Genomic DNA, 18,079 nt, shown 5'->3' with positions numbered 1-18,079 from the left:
CCAAAATGCATTCCATTTCTTAATTTCTGAACATTAAACATTGATTGTTAGTCTTTATTTACCTGTTTCTTGTGGTTTCTCATTAAAACTCATAAAAGTAAATAGTGTCGATTACATTTCTAATGTCACAGAAGAGCATAGTTTAATAATGGCGGGGCACATTGTACCGAAGTGTTACAACGTTCCCCATCTGCGCAACTGGAATTTAAATCTGGTTAGTGTCTTCTGCTAGTTAGCGAAGCATTAAAAAACTAAACTGATAAATAACAGATTGGAGATTAAAATAATAGCAGATTTGTCTCATTTTAAATGAATACTAAAAACTGAGTTGAAAAAATTACTTCAGCCACATTTTTGCGAACTGTCAGATAATAACAGAATTTTCATTTTTGGGGCGAACTATCTCTTTAACTGCTACACAAAATAATGTTCTTTTTTGCAACATCATATGACCCCTTTAACTCCTTCTGGAGTTGGCTTGAAAAAATTATTACTCAGTAATAATAGTAGTAGTAGGGCCTAATAGTACTGTAGATTCTAATAGTATAATAGCAATCTACTAATAATAGATTAGTAAAAGTTCATTGTTCCTTTACAAACTTAACATATCAGGACAGATTAAATATGGTTGTGTTAAAGTTTTGGTTGTTTGGATTTTGGAGGGACAGCTGAATGAAAGTCTTATGGGTTTGGAACGACATGAGGGTGAGACCGAATTTTCATTTTTTGGGTGAACTGCCCTTTTAACATATAGAGGTGTTCTAGACTACTCTGCTTCAAACGTGCTTATATGTAACATGTCAAATCTTCTGACTTGGCTAAAAGGAGTGCTATATCTTATAAAAATGTAGGCTTCCTTTGTTATATTGTGACTGGACTACACACGTTTTAATTACACATTTAGTAAAAAATTTGGTGATTAGAACTGGCTTGGGGACGTTGTGTTTTCTTGGAACAACAAGAAACCATACGACGCTGAGGTTGTAAATGATGGTCCTGTGCGTCGGCGTCAGATTTCCAATTAGTAAAGTCATTAAAATGACCACGTTTTCGAGTAAATGATTTCTCCGATACTTCGTGTGTTAGCAGGGCTGAGTTTGAGAGTCAGGAGCACAATTGTGATGGTTCAGAAATCAAACTGCTTCAAACCTACTACCTTTAGTTACCACTCAGATCCCGACCACTCTCGCGCGTCTTGCGTCATTGGAGTCTGTCATCTAGAGGAGGCGCGATTCAGTTCCCTCCGCTTTCACTCATTCAACAAGCTGTGCGTTTTCCGAGAGGTTCTGGCAGGTTAACAGCAGAAAAAACAACCCTATCACTGATCAGAAGAAATGGAGTTGGGGAAATTGAACCGAACCCCTGCAACCACACGGTAACGCGAGCGTTGACGAGGAGAGGACTGAAGAAGTAAGTTACATAAACAGAAACACAACCGGCTTGAAATACATTGTGTGTGTGTGTGTGTGTGTAAGAGAGAGAGGAAGAGAGGATGCGCATGAGGTTTAGATTTGATATAGTCGTCTTTGAAGTAAAGACAGGAATAAACGCCATCCTAGATGAATATTAAAGGATCGACGTACCCGTGAATAATTTCCCTTGATCAAAAGGCAGAGCGGTCACGGATTGGTGAAGAGAGAGAGAGAGAGAGAAAACCTGCAGCCTACAGAAATGGTTCATAAATTATCAATGTGTTGCGTGTAGCGAACTGCGTAATACATGCATCATAAAATTGAATATCACCTGAATATTTCTTATGTTAATTTGAAGAACTGTTTATATGAATAGGACATGACTGAATACTGATCAGATGTTTTGATCAAATGTCTCTTTTAATAGACAACTTTAAAAAAAATGGTGCAGCTCATTTTAAATCATTTCTACAATCATATATGATAAGCTGTCTTACACCTTATGAATTGCAGTTATTAAGAACATTAAAGGATTGTTCAGGTTTCAATACAAATTAGGCATTTAACTTGTACAATCGACAGCATTTGTTAATTGTTGATTATTTGTTCATGTTGATTACCAAGAATTTTACCTCATCCCTCCTTTAAGAGAATTTACAAATAAAATGTAAAGCTTATAGATCTGTAAAAGCACTTACATTCATTTTAAAACTTGTGTATTATTTAAGGTATAAAGTTGTTTTTAATCATCATTTTTACAGTAAAAGGGTTCAAGGCATATCTTTGTCAAGGCATTGAATTTGGGAAAATGGAATAAGTTAGTACTAGATTAATCATGTTATAATCCACATTATTTTAGTCTTGTGGCTTTTTTATTAAAACAGTGAATTTTTCAATATTTACAAATCACACCATAATTGTAAGTGCTTCACTGTATCCCATATTTTTGCTTTTTTTTCTGGTAATCTTAACAGTATGCCACACATGCTGTCAATTAATCTTAACTTGTACTGAACCCGGAGTATCCCTTTTACAATTACTACAATCTACAACTCTGTTGTACTACATGGTCAGATTGTGAGTTTGAGTGAGCCACACATGACCTTGTGCGTCAACATCCACCATGAATGTGTGTGTTAGCCAAGGGAGAATACTGTATGATGTGAATCTCATTTTAAGAATGAAAACATACTAGTTAAAACTGTTTAGTAAAATATAGGTTTATAGCCCACTGCCTGAAATTTATTAAAGGTGGTTTAAAATGGTACATTTAAGATGCTATTGTTATATTTAAATGCCTTACTCAAAAATGAAAATGCACTTGTTTTTTTTTGCATGGCATATGCTGCAGCACCCTTATATCCTGCATCTTTTGAATCAACAATCAGTGATTTAATAATTTGTGCATGTATTTTGTGTATTTTAGCCCTAATTTACTAAATGACTGCATGTATGAAATTGTGCGCACTTTAGTTATTTTCAGTGTTTCTGCTTAACTAGTGGTTCTTTATGGTTCTCAGCCTATGTCATGTGCATCTTTCCCACAGTGCATGCTGCTTGATGGCCTTAGCTGTCCATCAGTGTTGAACTCTTTAAAGGGGTGGTTGACTGTTTTTTTTTTAGGCTTGATCTTGGCTTCAGTGTTACTTTAACACTCTGTAGATTGGGACAATATGTACTCTGAGCAGATTTGATTTAACTCGGGGGATTTTGCTGTGTAATCGTCCCGCCCCTCACCTTAGTGGCATGTGCTCCAGTTGTATTGTAAACAACGGCGTCGTTAATATCGCTTATCAACTTTGTGAAAATAAGTGTATAAATGGAACAGTTCATTGTTTGAGCTGAGCTGGTGATCTGAATGAGAGATAAGAGAGAGAGAAAGAAATGCAGAGCAGGGCGATGCGAGGAACAGTATTGAGAACCGCTGCTTTAGAACATTGATTTTGAAACTTGTGAATCAATCCATTAGAATCTTTAGAAGACAGAATCGCAATTCATATATGAATAGATTTTTACATGCACCCCTAGTTTTCTTCCTCTTCTCTAAAGCAGCGCAGCATGGCCTCGCCCCCTTTGCTGCATGTTCCCGGTGCAGGGTTTGTGAATTCACGAACACGGGAAGTAACTCATTGTAGTCCCTACGAGACGTTTTTGTAGGCATTAAACTGCCAGAATTTTAAAAGGCGATATCTTCGTTTGCATTGAACTTTCAGCGCCACAACATTGCAGATATTGTTAATGCTCAAACAGCAACATTACACACTAACTAACATTAAAAAAGTAAAATCGCAATCAACCACCCCTTTAATCAGGGTAGACACCATACTGAATTTTACACGGATGACAACAAGGCTGTGAGAGACAGACTTACAGACTTTACAATGACATGCGCTGTATAAATGTCCTAGATCACAAGTATTTTCAAATCTCACAACTTTTAAAATAGTTTTACCAAGTTTCTGTCGACTGAAAGAAAGTCTTTTAAAGACGATTTATCAGCTGAATACCTGACATGTTGTTAAATAACAGTACAATCCACTGTACTTCATTACAGCTTCATTTCAGTCCTGTCAAAAATAAAATATTGCGCTCTGACTAAGGTCTATAGTTTCTCTTCTTCTCAGTCTACTAGAGAAGATTGATATATATTGCATTGAAATCACTAGATAATACGAATAGTTAAAATTTTAAAATAAAATTTTTGGGGGTTGAAGAGATTTGAAACTACCTACCTACCTGCTCAGGATGACCTACCAGTAATAACATTTCTGTCATGACAACTCTCGAAGGGATTAGCATTGGTAATGTAGATGACAATATTAATGTGTCTGGTCTTGGCGGAATAGATTTGCTCCGCTGCTGCTGCTGCGGCACACTGCAAGCACTGCTGCAAGCACTAGACAAGTATTTGAATGTTGAGCAGCGAGCTCATTGGCTGCTGATACAAAAGAACCAATCAGCTGCACCATGTGATAATGTCATTGAATTGTCAGATTTAGACCTATCGGACAGCACCACCTAGAGTTTCATGCCAGAACTTTAGATTTAACTCACAAACCTATCCCTAACACTGAGCCTTTGCTTCACAGGCCCCAAAAGATGTTATGCTTTCACAAGCATAAGTGTATGAGATAAACTGTCTACAGAATAATACGTATAAAGTAAAGGGATAGTTTACACAAAAATGGAAATTCTGTCATTATTTACTCACCTTTAAGTTGATCTCATATGCAGAGTCCAAACTAACCTTTAGCTACACAAGCCAATGGTTGATGACTTGTGAAAATTTACTGGCCATAAATATTTTTTTAGCGGTCATGAAACTGTATTTGTATTATTTGATATTGTCAACTGGCAATATCACCATTTTATATACTTACCAATGGCGATTGTGACTCATATTTGATGCTTGGTGAGTGGTAATTTCTTTCTTCAGTGGAACGCGATAAGTAAATTTTTAACAAGTCTATTTATGGTCTTTAACAAGCTGCAGAGAAAAGTGAGCAAAAGAGGCACTTTTTACATGGACGATACAATCTTACATCTTTCCCACAGATTCTGATTCTTCGACCTGTACACTCTTAAAAGCATCACTTTTACAGTCAAGTCTTAAACTGCATAAAATTGCCTCAAACAGCATGGGATGCAAGCTTTCTCACCCTCAAGGACTTGAGTCTCAATGGTGAGAGCCTGCCCACACAAAGAAGCCTTCAAACATTTCTTTGTTTTGTGTGTCCGTCGCATACACCAAATGACTTCTCCACTTACAAATCAGAACCTAGCTGATGATCTTTTCACCAGGTCTGCGTCACAACTCACCAGCACTCTATTGATTAAAGCTGTGGTTTTCAGTCATGGTCCTGGGGACCCACTGCTCTGCACATTTTGTAGATCTCTCTTATCAGACACACTAAGTTCAATTTGGAGTTCTCTACTAATGAGCTGATTATCTGAATTTGAATCAGAAGGGAGACAAATGTGCAGAGCATGATTGAAAGCCACTACTTTAAAGCACATCTCCTGTACAAGCATCCTCAACCTGAAGCACAGGAGTTCTTTGGACTGACTTATGAAATGGATTGAACTAGGCCCACATATAACTTACAAGTTTTGCTAGCCACATTAATGAAGGAGGACTTGTCTCTGACAGGTTTCAGGGCTTTTCTAGAACAGCAGAAATGTATCTTAACATACAGTATCTTTATCTTTAAGAATGGCTGTACTAGTAAATTCAACCCCCACATAACTCACACACAGTAACACTGGCGTGATGCTGGGGGGAAAAGAAACACATGCTGCTGACTGTAAAGCACTGTAATGACAGAGGTGTTGGTAATTATAATTGCCAGACTAAATGAGTGTCTGCAAGAAAATTGAGAAAAATCATACTTTCAGAGACAGAAAAATTAATATTTTTATTTTCCATAGCTAATGGGACATAAAGTTTTAAAAAAAAATTAAAATTAATGGTGCTCAAATGGAGAAATGTGAATTTATTATTATTATGGGTTAAAGTGCATAGTGCTGAAACCCTATTGCAATTTTTAAGATTTTCAAAGATCACTATTCTGACCTAAAATTGATCAGGCAGACCAAACCATAAGGTGTAGAGACCTGAAACTATGAGGGATGGTAGTTCCTACCCCGTCTACAACGTCACCAAGGCTTGCCCTGATCGATAACTCCTAAACCACTCTTTGCAGAATCCTTGACTCAAGACGAACAAAACGCACAACAGATTTGATCGCCACCCTGGCAACATTGTTGGCTATTTTGAATTTTTTTGAAAAACCTACTTTTGCGAAGTAGTCCTGTTTTTTTTTTTGCCCGATTGGAGCCAAACCAGTGCAGAAAAATTATCTGGATAGTGAATATCAATAATTATCAAACAAAGTTGAGTTTTCAACTCACCGTCGCAAAGAGACACCAAAACGTTCAAAAGAAATTGGGCCACTTTTTCTAAAATGGCTATAACTCTTGAACGGAATGAGATGTTTACACCAAACTCGATACACATATGTAAGACCTCAATCTGAGGTCACGTGACAAAAAAAACGTGGAGTTTGGCCAGTGTGTGGCACTATAATAGGACAAAAATGTAAAAATGGCTATAGCTACGCATCCGCTAGTCTGATTAACTTGAAAATTCTCATGCAGTGTCTGTCCAAAATTAAGGGCCATGGCTGTCTATTTCTGTACCTTAAAAAAAACATGGACAAGATGGACAAGATGAAATTTGAGCACCTATTAACGGAGGCCGATCGGAACGAAACTGAGTCGGCCTTTTTGACCCACGGCCCTAAAAGTCTGTGAGAAACTTGAAAGAAAGAAATCGGCCACTGGGTGCAATATGACATTTTTTAAGTGTGTAAACAATTGTATATTGTGCAATTTGTTTTATCATATGATAAATATCTGTTAATTCTAAACAACTTTGCCTCAAGAACCACTGCTGTCAATCAAATTGTTTGAATTATTCAAGATTATTTAAAAAAAAAAAAATACTACTTTTGCAAACTAGTCCTAGGTTTTTTGTTTAACCTCAAAAACCACTTCGGTACAATTCTCTGGACTCTCTAGGTCAATAATTATCAAAAATGTTGAACTTTACAATTTGGGTAGCTATAACAGTGTCATTTAGAAAATGGTCGTGGCCAAATATACCCAAACGCCTATAATCCTGAACAAAAACTCTGAACTTTATAAAACGGTGGTTTAAAATTAGGTGAGCACATGCAGTGTATGATTCTAAAGAAGCATGCCAACTTTTATGGATATCATACTATAGGTGGCGCTATAACAGCCATAAATGTTAAAAATATATATTTCTATGGCAAATTACTTGGAATTGAAAATACTCTTTTTAATCATTGATTTAGGTGGTTACAGGCTTGCTAAATAATACTTAATGTCTTTTTTCATATGTACTTAAATGCATTGAAGCACTTGAACTCCGGAAATCACTGCTTGCAGCTAGATTCTCAAATTACAAAGCTTTGGAGAACACTAGTAGTACTAGTACAACACCCTTCAGACACCGCAATGCAGTGTTTGGGAAAGAAGAGAGAGACACTATGCAGCCATGCATGTAACATAAAAAAAGATACCAACAAACTCATCCTTTAGACATTTTTATTAGATTTAACTTTTTGTCACTATTTTGTGTCCCTTGTTAAATTGAGAACTCTAGAGTTGGAAATGTACACTGATCATTTTTAAGCAATAATTGGAACAAAATTCAGTTGAATGGTAACATGCAAAATTTCATCATTTTACTGACTCTCATATAATTAATTTGACTGACCTAAAGTTGTTAATATGTAAATGTCAAGGTTCTGTCACTTTCAGTCCGGTTTATTTTTAGTTTGGTGACTCCTATCTTCTTGTCTTTGTGCGAGTGTGTGGTTTCGAGTTTGCACAAGCCATGCATTCTTTCGTTGGCGTGATACGTTGTATGTTTGGAGTAAGGGCGTAAATTTCATCTAACAGTAGGGGGGGACAATAAACATAAAATTTCTCAAGAGCAATTTTTGAAGGGGACACAAATAATACAGCCAAAATTGTACTTGTAAGGATAGATGTGTACACAGCATGGAGACCGTTTAAATATTAGTTCAGTTCATAGGTTCACCACGTGGTCATATTATAATTATTAAATTATTTTGCATCCTCCACATAGTATTTTAGGTTTTGTCTGGGACTGAGAATGTCTCTTATTTAGGTATATTTAATCGCAGCAAGCCCACTGCTACACAGTAAATTCCCGAGTGTTAAATTAACACTGCTCGGAGCATATATGGTCCCACTCTAAAAGAGTGTTAAAGTAACACTGAAGCAGTGTTAAAGTTAATGAGATAATTATGTGATTAATTAAGTGCTGATTGAGCATTAGTGATGAACACCTGATGATAACAAGCAGAATCACTGAAGAAAAGAGAAACACAAGAACTACAACTGACTTCAGCCACAGTCTTAGATGAAATCAACTTAAATAAAAGACATTACATCTCTCAAGATCTCAGCAGAAGATGATTAATCATCTCCACAAACAGCATCACCAGCTTCACACATTACTAACCAGTTTGACTTTATTTCTGGAGTATCTAAAACAGAAGTTCTTTATTGAGAATTAATGTTTATATGTTTTTTTCTTTCTTCAACTTACCGTTTTTGTGAATAGTGGTTGCTTTAGTTGCCTCTTGACCTTTTAAATTTAAGTCTCTCTTTGGCTGGCACAATTGTGTGTATTAAACGTGTGATGGCAAGGAGAATCTCAGCAATGGTGACAAAATATTCTGATAATTTTTACGTGATTTTTGAACGTGACAAAACGAGGCAGTAAAAAGTCACAACAAAAAATAACAAAAATAAATCCAAATAGTAAAAATAAAAGCAAATACTAAACAATGCAGCTACATAATAATTACACATTACCACTGATATCATCAGTGAACCTGGCTACAACAATGTCATCATCAAAAAAACAGCCAATATAATCTAAACACATTTTCTCTTGATTTTTCTTACCATAACCAATGTGTCTCATAAACACAGTTACAGTGACCAGAGAAAAACTGATGTTAAAAAGTCAAGGGTAAAGAGACCAACTAAAGCATATGCGTATCTCCACAACGGTGACTTCAAATTGTATTATTTTCAATAAACAATAACATCTAAATCTCTGTTAATTCTTAATAAGAAATTTTTAGACGCACGACAAACAAAAATTCAAACTGGTTAGTAATGCATGAATCTGCTGAGATCTTGAGGGATTTAATGTCTTCTTTTATTTCAGTTGATTTCATCTAAGGTTGTGGCTGAAGTCAGTTGTAATTCTTGTTTCTCTTTTCTTCAGTGATTCTGCTTGTTAACAGCAGCTGTTCATCACTAATGATCAATCAGCACTTAATTAATCACTTAATTATCTCATTAACTTTAACACTGCTTCAGTGTTACTTTAACACTCTTTTAGAGTGGGACCATATATGCTCCGACCAGTGTTAATTTAACACTCGGGAATTTACTGTGTACCCAACACATTGGTAGGTCTACAATATTAGCCTAATATAAGTTCACACTATGGCTTATCGCAGTGTTATTTTGTAGTGGGTGACTTACTGTCCAACAAGCTACGGTATTAAAAGCTAAGCTAGGTAACGTTGTAAATCACTCATAGAAAAATACTTTGGATATCATAATTTTTTGTCATGACTAATTTATCTATTATCCAGCATCATCTGTATTAAAGAGAAACAATCACTTCATCTGATGTTTAAAGTGAATAAAATAGCCTCGACAGCCTACTTACACACAACTACTGAAGAACTTTGTTTTCTTCCACCGGACTCGTGTGTCTATCGGTGAGGTAAAGGGGGAAAGCAGGCAGTGGACCAAACCACTGTGAGGCAAGGGAGCGGGGACTCAAAACGTTTCTAAACTTAAAACACTTTTTTGCATTTATATTGTTTTACTACTTACACAATTATTTTAAGTATATATTAGGGCTGTCAGTTTAACGCGTTAACTTAATTAGTTACAAAAAAAAAATAACGCCATTAAAATATTTTAACGCAGTTAACGCACTGGCTGTTGACGAATATGATGCAGGGCAACAACTGCATAAATGCAGTTATGCCCTAAAATTCAAGATATTGGTGCAAAAAATGCCCCTTTGTGTTTTTGTCTCGTATTTATATCATACAATATCGATATCACACGAGCAGGGAGAGCAGTAGGCTATTACACGAGTGCTGTTTTTGACCCGAATATCACGAGTTCAAATGCGATTTCATACATTTCATAAAGTAAGAAGTTGATATTGTGTTATATTTTAAACACAATATTATGTGTTTTTGCTCAATTCTTCAAAGAATATATTACCTTTAAAGCCACAGCAGAATTGTTGAGCATCTCCAAACAACACAGTGGTGTTTAGTTTCTGAATGAATCCGCGTTTTGAACGAATCGTGTGAACCAATGATTCAAAGACCCATTCATGAAGAGAATGGGTCCGTTTACGTCATTACTGAATGAATCATCCATTTGAACGAATCGACTGAAGACGTTACGTCCCGCATGAATCTAGGGGTATAAGCGGATGCAACAAAACAACAAATAATTTAAAGAGTGCTAGTCTGAGTCCTGTCACAGCACCACAAGCCACAAATTACCATAAAAGGTTTTTATTTGACAGCTCATGGAACAAATACAAAAGGTATATTAAAAAGAAAAAAATAATTAAAAAGAAATAAATAAAAGGGAAGCAATAATTTCAGGAGAGGGCAAGGCCAAAATAACAAACTAGATCATTTAAGCCTCTAACTAATCTAACAAAGAAAAGAAAAATAACAACAGGTTTGTATCCTAACTCGCTTCCTGGCCCCAAAACAGGAGAAAACAGGATTCAACAAAAATGGCACCCACCTCCCTACAACTTCAAAATAAACCAAACAACATTAAACAAATTTGTAAACAACAGCAACAGGCTGGGCAGGACAAAGACAGCGCTCTGGAAAAAGCTCGTGGGGGAATGTTTTCTCAAACTTTGGTAGTTGCTGCTGTGCTTTTATGCTGGCTCACTCTTAACTGGTAAGCAGCTGCAGCTGGGGGCAATCAGCTACCTGCCAGACAGATTGAGTAGGAGGAGCCAAAGGGTTAACGGAGGGGAAAAAGACACATTGAAGAAAACAGCTTTTCTGCTAAATCATAACAATAAAGACTACGTCTCCAGACGCAACACTATACACTCGTTACTTGACTTGTCAAGTCACCTTTATTTTTATATAGCGCTTTTAACCATACAGATTGTGTCAAAGCAACTTAACAGCCACCCCCACCCGTAGTTACAAACTATGAAGAAAAAAAAAAAAAAAAAAACCTACCACACACACACTTTACATGAGCGGGTTAGTCATCAATATGAGACTCAGACGTAAACGGACCCTGCTACAGATGCTACATTGTCCACTCCTTTTATATACACCTTATATCAAGAACAAACTCTTGCAGAATCAGAGACCATCTCATTAATCTCTGGTTTGAGTTTGCCATACGAGACAGAAAGACTAGAGGGTTGTGGTCAGTGTATACAATAATAGGGGCCATATTACCGTTACACAAGTAGACCTCAATTCTTTAGTGCCAACAACAAGGCCAGAGCTTCCTTTTCGTTGGTACTGTGGTTTCTTTGGCAGCTGGATAATTTCTTCGAAAAGTAGCATACTGGGTGTTCGCAATCAGCTACCTGCCAGACAGATTGAGTAGGAGGAGCCAAAGGGTTAACGAAGGGGAAAAAAGACACATTAAAGAAAACACAGCTTTTCTGATAAGTCATAACAATAAACACTACGTCTCCAGACGTAACACCCCAACCCGTAGTTACAAACTATGAACTTAAAAAAAAAAACCTACCACACACTTTACATGAGCGGGTTAGTCATCAATATGAGACTCAGACGTAAACGGACCCTGCTACAGATGCTACATTGTCCACTCCTTTTATATACACCTTATATCAAGAACAAACTCTTGCAGAATCAGAGACCATCTCATTAATCTCTGGTTTGAGTTTGCCATACGAGACAGAAAGACTAGAGGGTTGTGGTCAGTGTATACAATAATAGGGGCCATATTACCGTTACAGAAGTAGACCTCAATTCTTTAGTGCCAACAACAAGGCCAGAGCTTCCTTTTCGTTGGTACTGTGGTTTCTTTGGCAGCTGGATAATTTCTTCGAAAAGTAGCATACTGGGTGTTCAATTCCCGCCTTGTCCTCTTGCAACAGCACTGCCCCAGCGCCAACCCCGCTAACATCCACCTGTAGCTTAAAAGGCATGTCAATTAGGAGCAGACAACACAGGAGCATGACATAACAGATTTTTAGCAGAATTAAATGCAGCTTCACCTTCAGCATTCCACACAAACTTTGTTTCTGTTTTAAGAAGATCAGTCAAGGGTGTGACAACAGTTGCAAAATTCTAACAAAACCCACGATAGTATCCAGACATCCCCAGGAAACGGCGTAACGCTCTCGTTACTTGGCCTTGGAAACTCTACAATAGCCTCTACCTTAGCTTGCACAGGCCTCACTTGGCCCTGGCCAACTAATTTGCCAAGGTAGGTTACTCTCGCCTTAGCAAATTCACACTTGGCTAAGTTTAAGGTAAGATGGGCTTCCAGCAATCGCTTAAACACTAACTCAAGAGTTTGTACATGTTCTTCCCAGGTTGCAGAGTAAATAACCACGTCATCTAGATGGACTTCACAGTTAGACACACCGGACAGTACCTTCAGCATCAATCGCTGGAATGTTGCTGGTGCATTTCGCATGCCAAAAGCCATAGACGTGTACTGTAGGAAACAGTCAGGGGTCACAAATGCTGAGATTTCCGAGGCACGGGGTGTCAAAGGAACTTGCCAGTACCCTTTTAATAAATCTAGCTTAGTAACAAAACTAGCCGATCCCACCCGGTCAACACAGTCCTCAATTCGAGGAAGAGGGAAGGAATCAGGCTTAGTTACAGCATTCACCTTACGGAAATCAGTACAGAATCGCCACAAACCATCAGGTTTGGGTACAAGCAAGCATGGCGAGCTCCACGGACTTTGACTTGGCACTGCAAAGCCATGAGTCAACAAGTATTCTACCTCAGTTTTCATAACCTGACACTTGTTGGGATTTGCACGGTATGGATGCTGTTTGATAGGCTTGCATTCACCAACATCAATGTCATGAGTGACCACGGTAGTTTGTGATGGACATCATTAAACAGCATACGATAGTTTTCAATTAATTGGACCACCCGATCACACTGGGCTGCAGGCAGATAAGAAAGATGGGACTTCAAGTTAGACAAGATGGCAGAGTTAGACATTGTACCATATGAAGCAATTGCATCTTTACTCCAAAGGCCATCTAACTCAGGAGAGTACACAGAAGACAAGTTAACAGCAGTGTTAGAAGCAACAGAAAGAGGGTCAACAGGATCAGGCTGAGGCTTAACGCCGTCTCTACTAATGTAAGCCTTAAGCATATTAATGTGGCACACACTAGACTTTCGCTTACGATCGGGAGTAGAAACTGCATTATTAGTGTTGTTCAGCTTTTTCTCAATCTCATAAGGTCCAGAAAACCTAGCCTGAATAGGAGAACCAGGCACAGGAAGTAATACTAAGACCTTACCACCAGGATGGAAGTTACGCTGAAGTCTACACTTATCACAGCGAAGTTTCATTTTGGATTGAGCTTCAGCAAGATGAATTCTAGCTAACTCCCATGCTTTGTGTAGATGCTCTCGTACAGTACTCACAGTCTAGCACAGACTTACGAGGGAACTCCTTAGCTAGGAACTGCTCACTTAAGAGTTTTAATGGGCCGCGAACCGAATGGCCAAAAACCAGCTCAGTGGGGTTAAATCCCAGGGATTCCTGAACGGTTCCTCTCACAGCAAACATCAGAAACGGCAAATCCTCCACCCAGTCTTTACCAGTCTCAGTGCAGTACGTACGCAACAGAGACTTCAGGGTTTGGTGGAACCGCTCCAGAGCTCCCTGTGATTCTGGATGATATGCAGTGGACAACTGGTGCTCTAGATCGGGAGTAGAAACTGCATAATTAGTGTCATTCAGCTTTTTCTCAATCTCATAAGGTCCAGAAAACCTAGCCTGAATAAGAGAACCAGGCACAGGAAGTAGTACTAAGACCTTATTACCAGGATGGAAGTTACGCTGAAGACTACACTTATCATAGCGAAGTTTCATTTTGGATTGAGCTTCAGCAAGATGAACTCTAGCTAACTCCCACGCTTTGTGTAGATGCTCTCGTACAGTACTCACAGAGTCTAGCACAGACTTACGAGGGAACTCCTTAGCTAGGAACTGCTCACTTAAGAGTTTTAATGGGCCGCGAACCGAATGGCCAAAAACCAGCTCAGCGGGGCTAAATCCCAGGGATTCCTGAACGGTTCCTCTCACAGCAAACATCAGAAACGGCAAACCCTCCACCCAGTCTTTACCAGTCTCAGTGCAGTACGTACGCAACAGAGACTTCAGGGTTTGGTGGAACCGCTCCAGAGCTCCCTGTGACTCTGGATGGTATGCGGTGGACAACTGGTGCTCTACGCTCAACTCTTTCGTTACCTCCTTAAACAGTTTAGAGGTGAAATTGGACCCCTGGTCACTTTGAATGACTCTCGGTAAGCCAAAAACTGAACAGAACTTACGCTCACGAGCTACCGTTTTAACTTGGATATCTCACAGAGGAACAGCTTCAGGGTAACGAGTACTAGCACACATGATCGTTAAAAGATATTGGTGACCAGTTTTAGCTTTAGGAAATGGGCCTACACGGTCAATAATGAGCCTCTCAAATGGTTCTCCAAAAACTGGAATGGGCTGTAGTGGGGCGAGTGGAATTGTTTGATTGGGCTTTCCACCTAACTGACAGACATGACATGAGCGTACAAACCTAGACACAGCAGTTTTCATGCCCGGCCAAAAGAAGTGTCTGGTAATTCGATGATATGTCTTTGTGACACCCAAGTGTCCTGAACACACGTTCATGGGCCAATTCCAAAATCTGATTATGGTAAGCTTCAGGTAACAACTTGGAACAGTTAAAAATTCTGCCTCTGTGGCACGTGGTCTCCACCAACGCATGAAAACGTCATCATCCCAAAAATAACCCACCGTCATCTGAGGGACTAGGGCCTTGTCTACAGTACCACCAATACATGTAGCAAGTGACGGATCAGAACGTTGTGCAGCAGCTAACTGTGTTCTATTCACTTTTAAAGGGAGTTTACCTTCACTACTCATGCCATTTGATTCTGACGATACAGGACTGATGTAAAGTTCACTCTCTACCATCTGTGGGGAAGACAGAAATTAATCAGAGAGAGATCGATCACATTTTCAAATTTCTGAGATTGAGCACGAGTTATGGCGCATGCTGGGAACGTAGCAGAAAACTGCATAAGACCATTTTGAGCAGACCAATCAGGCTCTTCAGACACAATTGGAGAAGGAAAGACTTTGCCACCTGCTAAATCATTTCCTAAAATCATGCTTACCCATGTTCACGAAACCAGAAACAAGATCAGACTTTAAATGAATGCTATGCAGTGGAACTGAGATGCAGCCCAATTCAATCCCACGGACTAGTACATTAGAACCAGTGTACGAGTCAGAGAACGGAAGTACGCCGTCCAAAATTAAGGACTGCGCTGCTCCCATATCTCTAAGCATCAGAATTGGCTTAAAATCAGAATCTTGAGAGAGCTACAGAGCTCTTCATTACAAATGGACTAAAAGTACTCGGGCCAGATTGTAAACTTAAGGCACTCTCAGGAACGGCATTGACGAACGCTACGCTCTTAGACTTAACAGCAGAAGTTTTCGGTTTCCAGGCTTTGCAATTTGAAATGAGATGCCCTGGGTCAAGACAGTAAAAACATACCCGCTTATCTTCGTTTTTCTTTGAGCCTTGCGAAATAGGTTTAACAGAGTTAGCCACTAACAGATTCTTAGCGGCTTTCTCCTCTTAGGAGGAAGTTTTAACGGAACGCACAGAAGGAAAGACCGTTCTGTGTGCAAGCACATACTCGTCTGCCAAAACAGCCGCCACAGCAAGCTTACTCACTTTTTGTTAATTTAAATGAACTACGACGCCTAATCAAAGGATCAGAACTCAAATTTCCTCCTTTACCATGAAAGGAAATACACTGTTCCGATGCAGCTTCCCCACCAACGTTAGAATCCTTGAAATCCTCCATCAACAAAAGTTCCTGAAGTCCTTCAAAAGCCGTGACTCTGCTTGCTAAGCACCACTTCTCAAACAGTACCCGCTTTACTCTTGCAAACTCCGTGAAAGTTTGGCTAGGCAGCTTTGAACAGCCTAAACTTTTGCCTGTATGCTTCAGGAACCGATTCATATGCACGGAGCACCGCGGATTTAACAGCGTCATAATCTAACCGCACAAGTTCGAAGCTAACAAAAAACTTATGATAACTATGACAACAAAAGTAAGGTTATCAAACAAAGAACCAAACTAATATGTTCCACAAAATGATTAATAATTAATTAATCACCCACCTCCCTACAACTTCAAAATAAACCAAACAATATTAAACAAGTTTGTAAGCAACAGGCTGGGCAGGACAAAGACAGCACTCTGGAGAAAGCTCTTAGGGGAACATTTTCTCAAACTTTGGTAGTTGCTGCTGTGCTTTTATGCTGGCTCACTCTTAACTGGTAAGCAGCTGCAGCTACCTGCCAGACAGATTGAGTAGGAGGAGCCAAAGGGTTAACGGAGGGGGAAAAAAAAGGCTCTTCAGACACAATTGGAGAAGGAAAGACTTTGCCACCTGCTAAATCATTTCCTAAAATCATGCTTACCCATGTTCACGAAACCAGAAACAAGATCAGACTTTAAATGAATGCTATGCAGTGGAACTGAGATGCAGCCCAATTCAATCCCACGGACTAGTACATTAGAACCAGTGTATGAGTCAGCAGAGAACGGAAGTACGCTGTCCAAAATTAAGGACTGCGCTGCTCCCGTATCTCTAAGCATCAGAATTGGCTCAAAATCAGAATCTTTAGAGAGAGCTACCGAGCTCTTCATTACAAATGGACTAAAAGTAATCGGGCCAGATTGTAAACTTAAGGCACTCTCAGGAACGGCATTGACGAACGCTACGGTCTTAGACTTAACAGCAGAAGTTTTCCGTTTCCAGGCTTTGCAATTTGAAATGAGATGCCCTGGGTCAAGACAGTAAAACATACCCGCTTATCTTCGTTTTTCTTTGAGTCTTGCGAAATAGGTTTAACAGAGTTAGCCACTAACAAATTCTTAGCGGCTTTCTCCGAGGAGGAAGTTTTAATGGAACGCACAGAAGGAAAGACCGTTCTGTGTGTAAGCACATACTCATCTGCCAAAACTGCCGCCTCAGCAAGCTTACTCACTTTTTGTTCATTTAAATGAACTACGACGCCTTCAGGAACACAACTCTTGAAATCCTCCAGCAACAAAAGTTCCTGAAGTCCTTCAAAAGCCGTGACTCTGCTTGCTAAGCACCACTTCTCAAACAGTACCCGCTTTACTCTTGCAAACTCCGTGAAAGTTTGGCTAGGCAGCTTTGAACACAGCCTAAACTTTTGCCTGTATGCTTCAGGAACCGATTCATATGCACGGAGCACCGCGGATTTAACAGCGTCATAATCTAACGAACTCTCAACTGGCAACGCCGCACATGCCTCTTGAGCTTTGCCAGCAATATTGCTCTGTACCAAAAGAGACCACAAATCCCTTGGCCAGTTCAATTTTGTGGCAATACGCTCGAATGCAATAAAGTACGCATCCACTTCACGAAAGGGAGGGACCAATTTTACGTACCTACTCACATCAAAATCTGTCTCTCTCGGTGCAGAAACACTGGAAGAGGGAGGATGAGACCTAGGCGATGGAACCGGCCTACTATGAGGAGTCTGAGCTTCGAGATCCAACTTTCGAAACTTAATATCTCGGTCCGCCTCAATTTCCAGAGCTTTCAACTTTAACAGCTGAGTTTCATGCTCCTGCTTCTTAAGCTCAAGATCCAATTCTTTTAAACGAAGCGCAATCAAAGGATCAGAACTCAAATTTCCTCCTTTACCATGAAAGGAAATA

The 18,079-nt window shown here is 39.2% G+C and overlaps 1 protein-coding gene across 1 annotated transcript in view; it reads left to right on the top strand.

The window, feature by feature from the left end:
• Positions 1-1,251: 1,251 nt before the first annotated feature.
• The window catches only part of LOC107731508 (potassium channel subfamily K member 2-like), a 61,881-nt gene continuing 45,053 nt past the window's right edge, over positions 1,252-18,079 (top strand). The window contains exon 1 of the mRNA XM_016542610.1: positions 1,252-1,410. Within this exon, the coding sequence (XP_016398096.1) occupies position 1,410 (1 nt within the window). The 5' untranslated portion in view covers positions 1,252-1,409. The remainder of the gene's footprint in view (positions 1,411-18,079) is intronic.

This window comes from Sinocyclocheilus rhinocerous, unplaced genomic scaffold (assembly GCF_001515625.1).
Source record: "Sinocyclocheilus rhinocerous isolate Xijiao unplaced genomic scaffold, SAMN03320098_v1.1 scaffold819, whole genome shotgun sequence".
Lineage (NCBI taxonomy): Eukaryota > Metazoa > Chordata > Actinopteri > Cypriniformes > Cyprinidae > Sinocyclocheilus > Sinocyclocheilus rhinocerous.
This window is presented reverse-complemented; position numbering and strand designations above follow the sequence as displayed.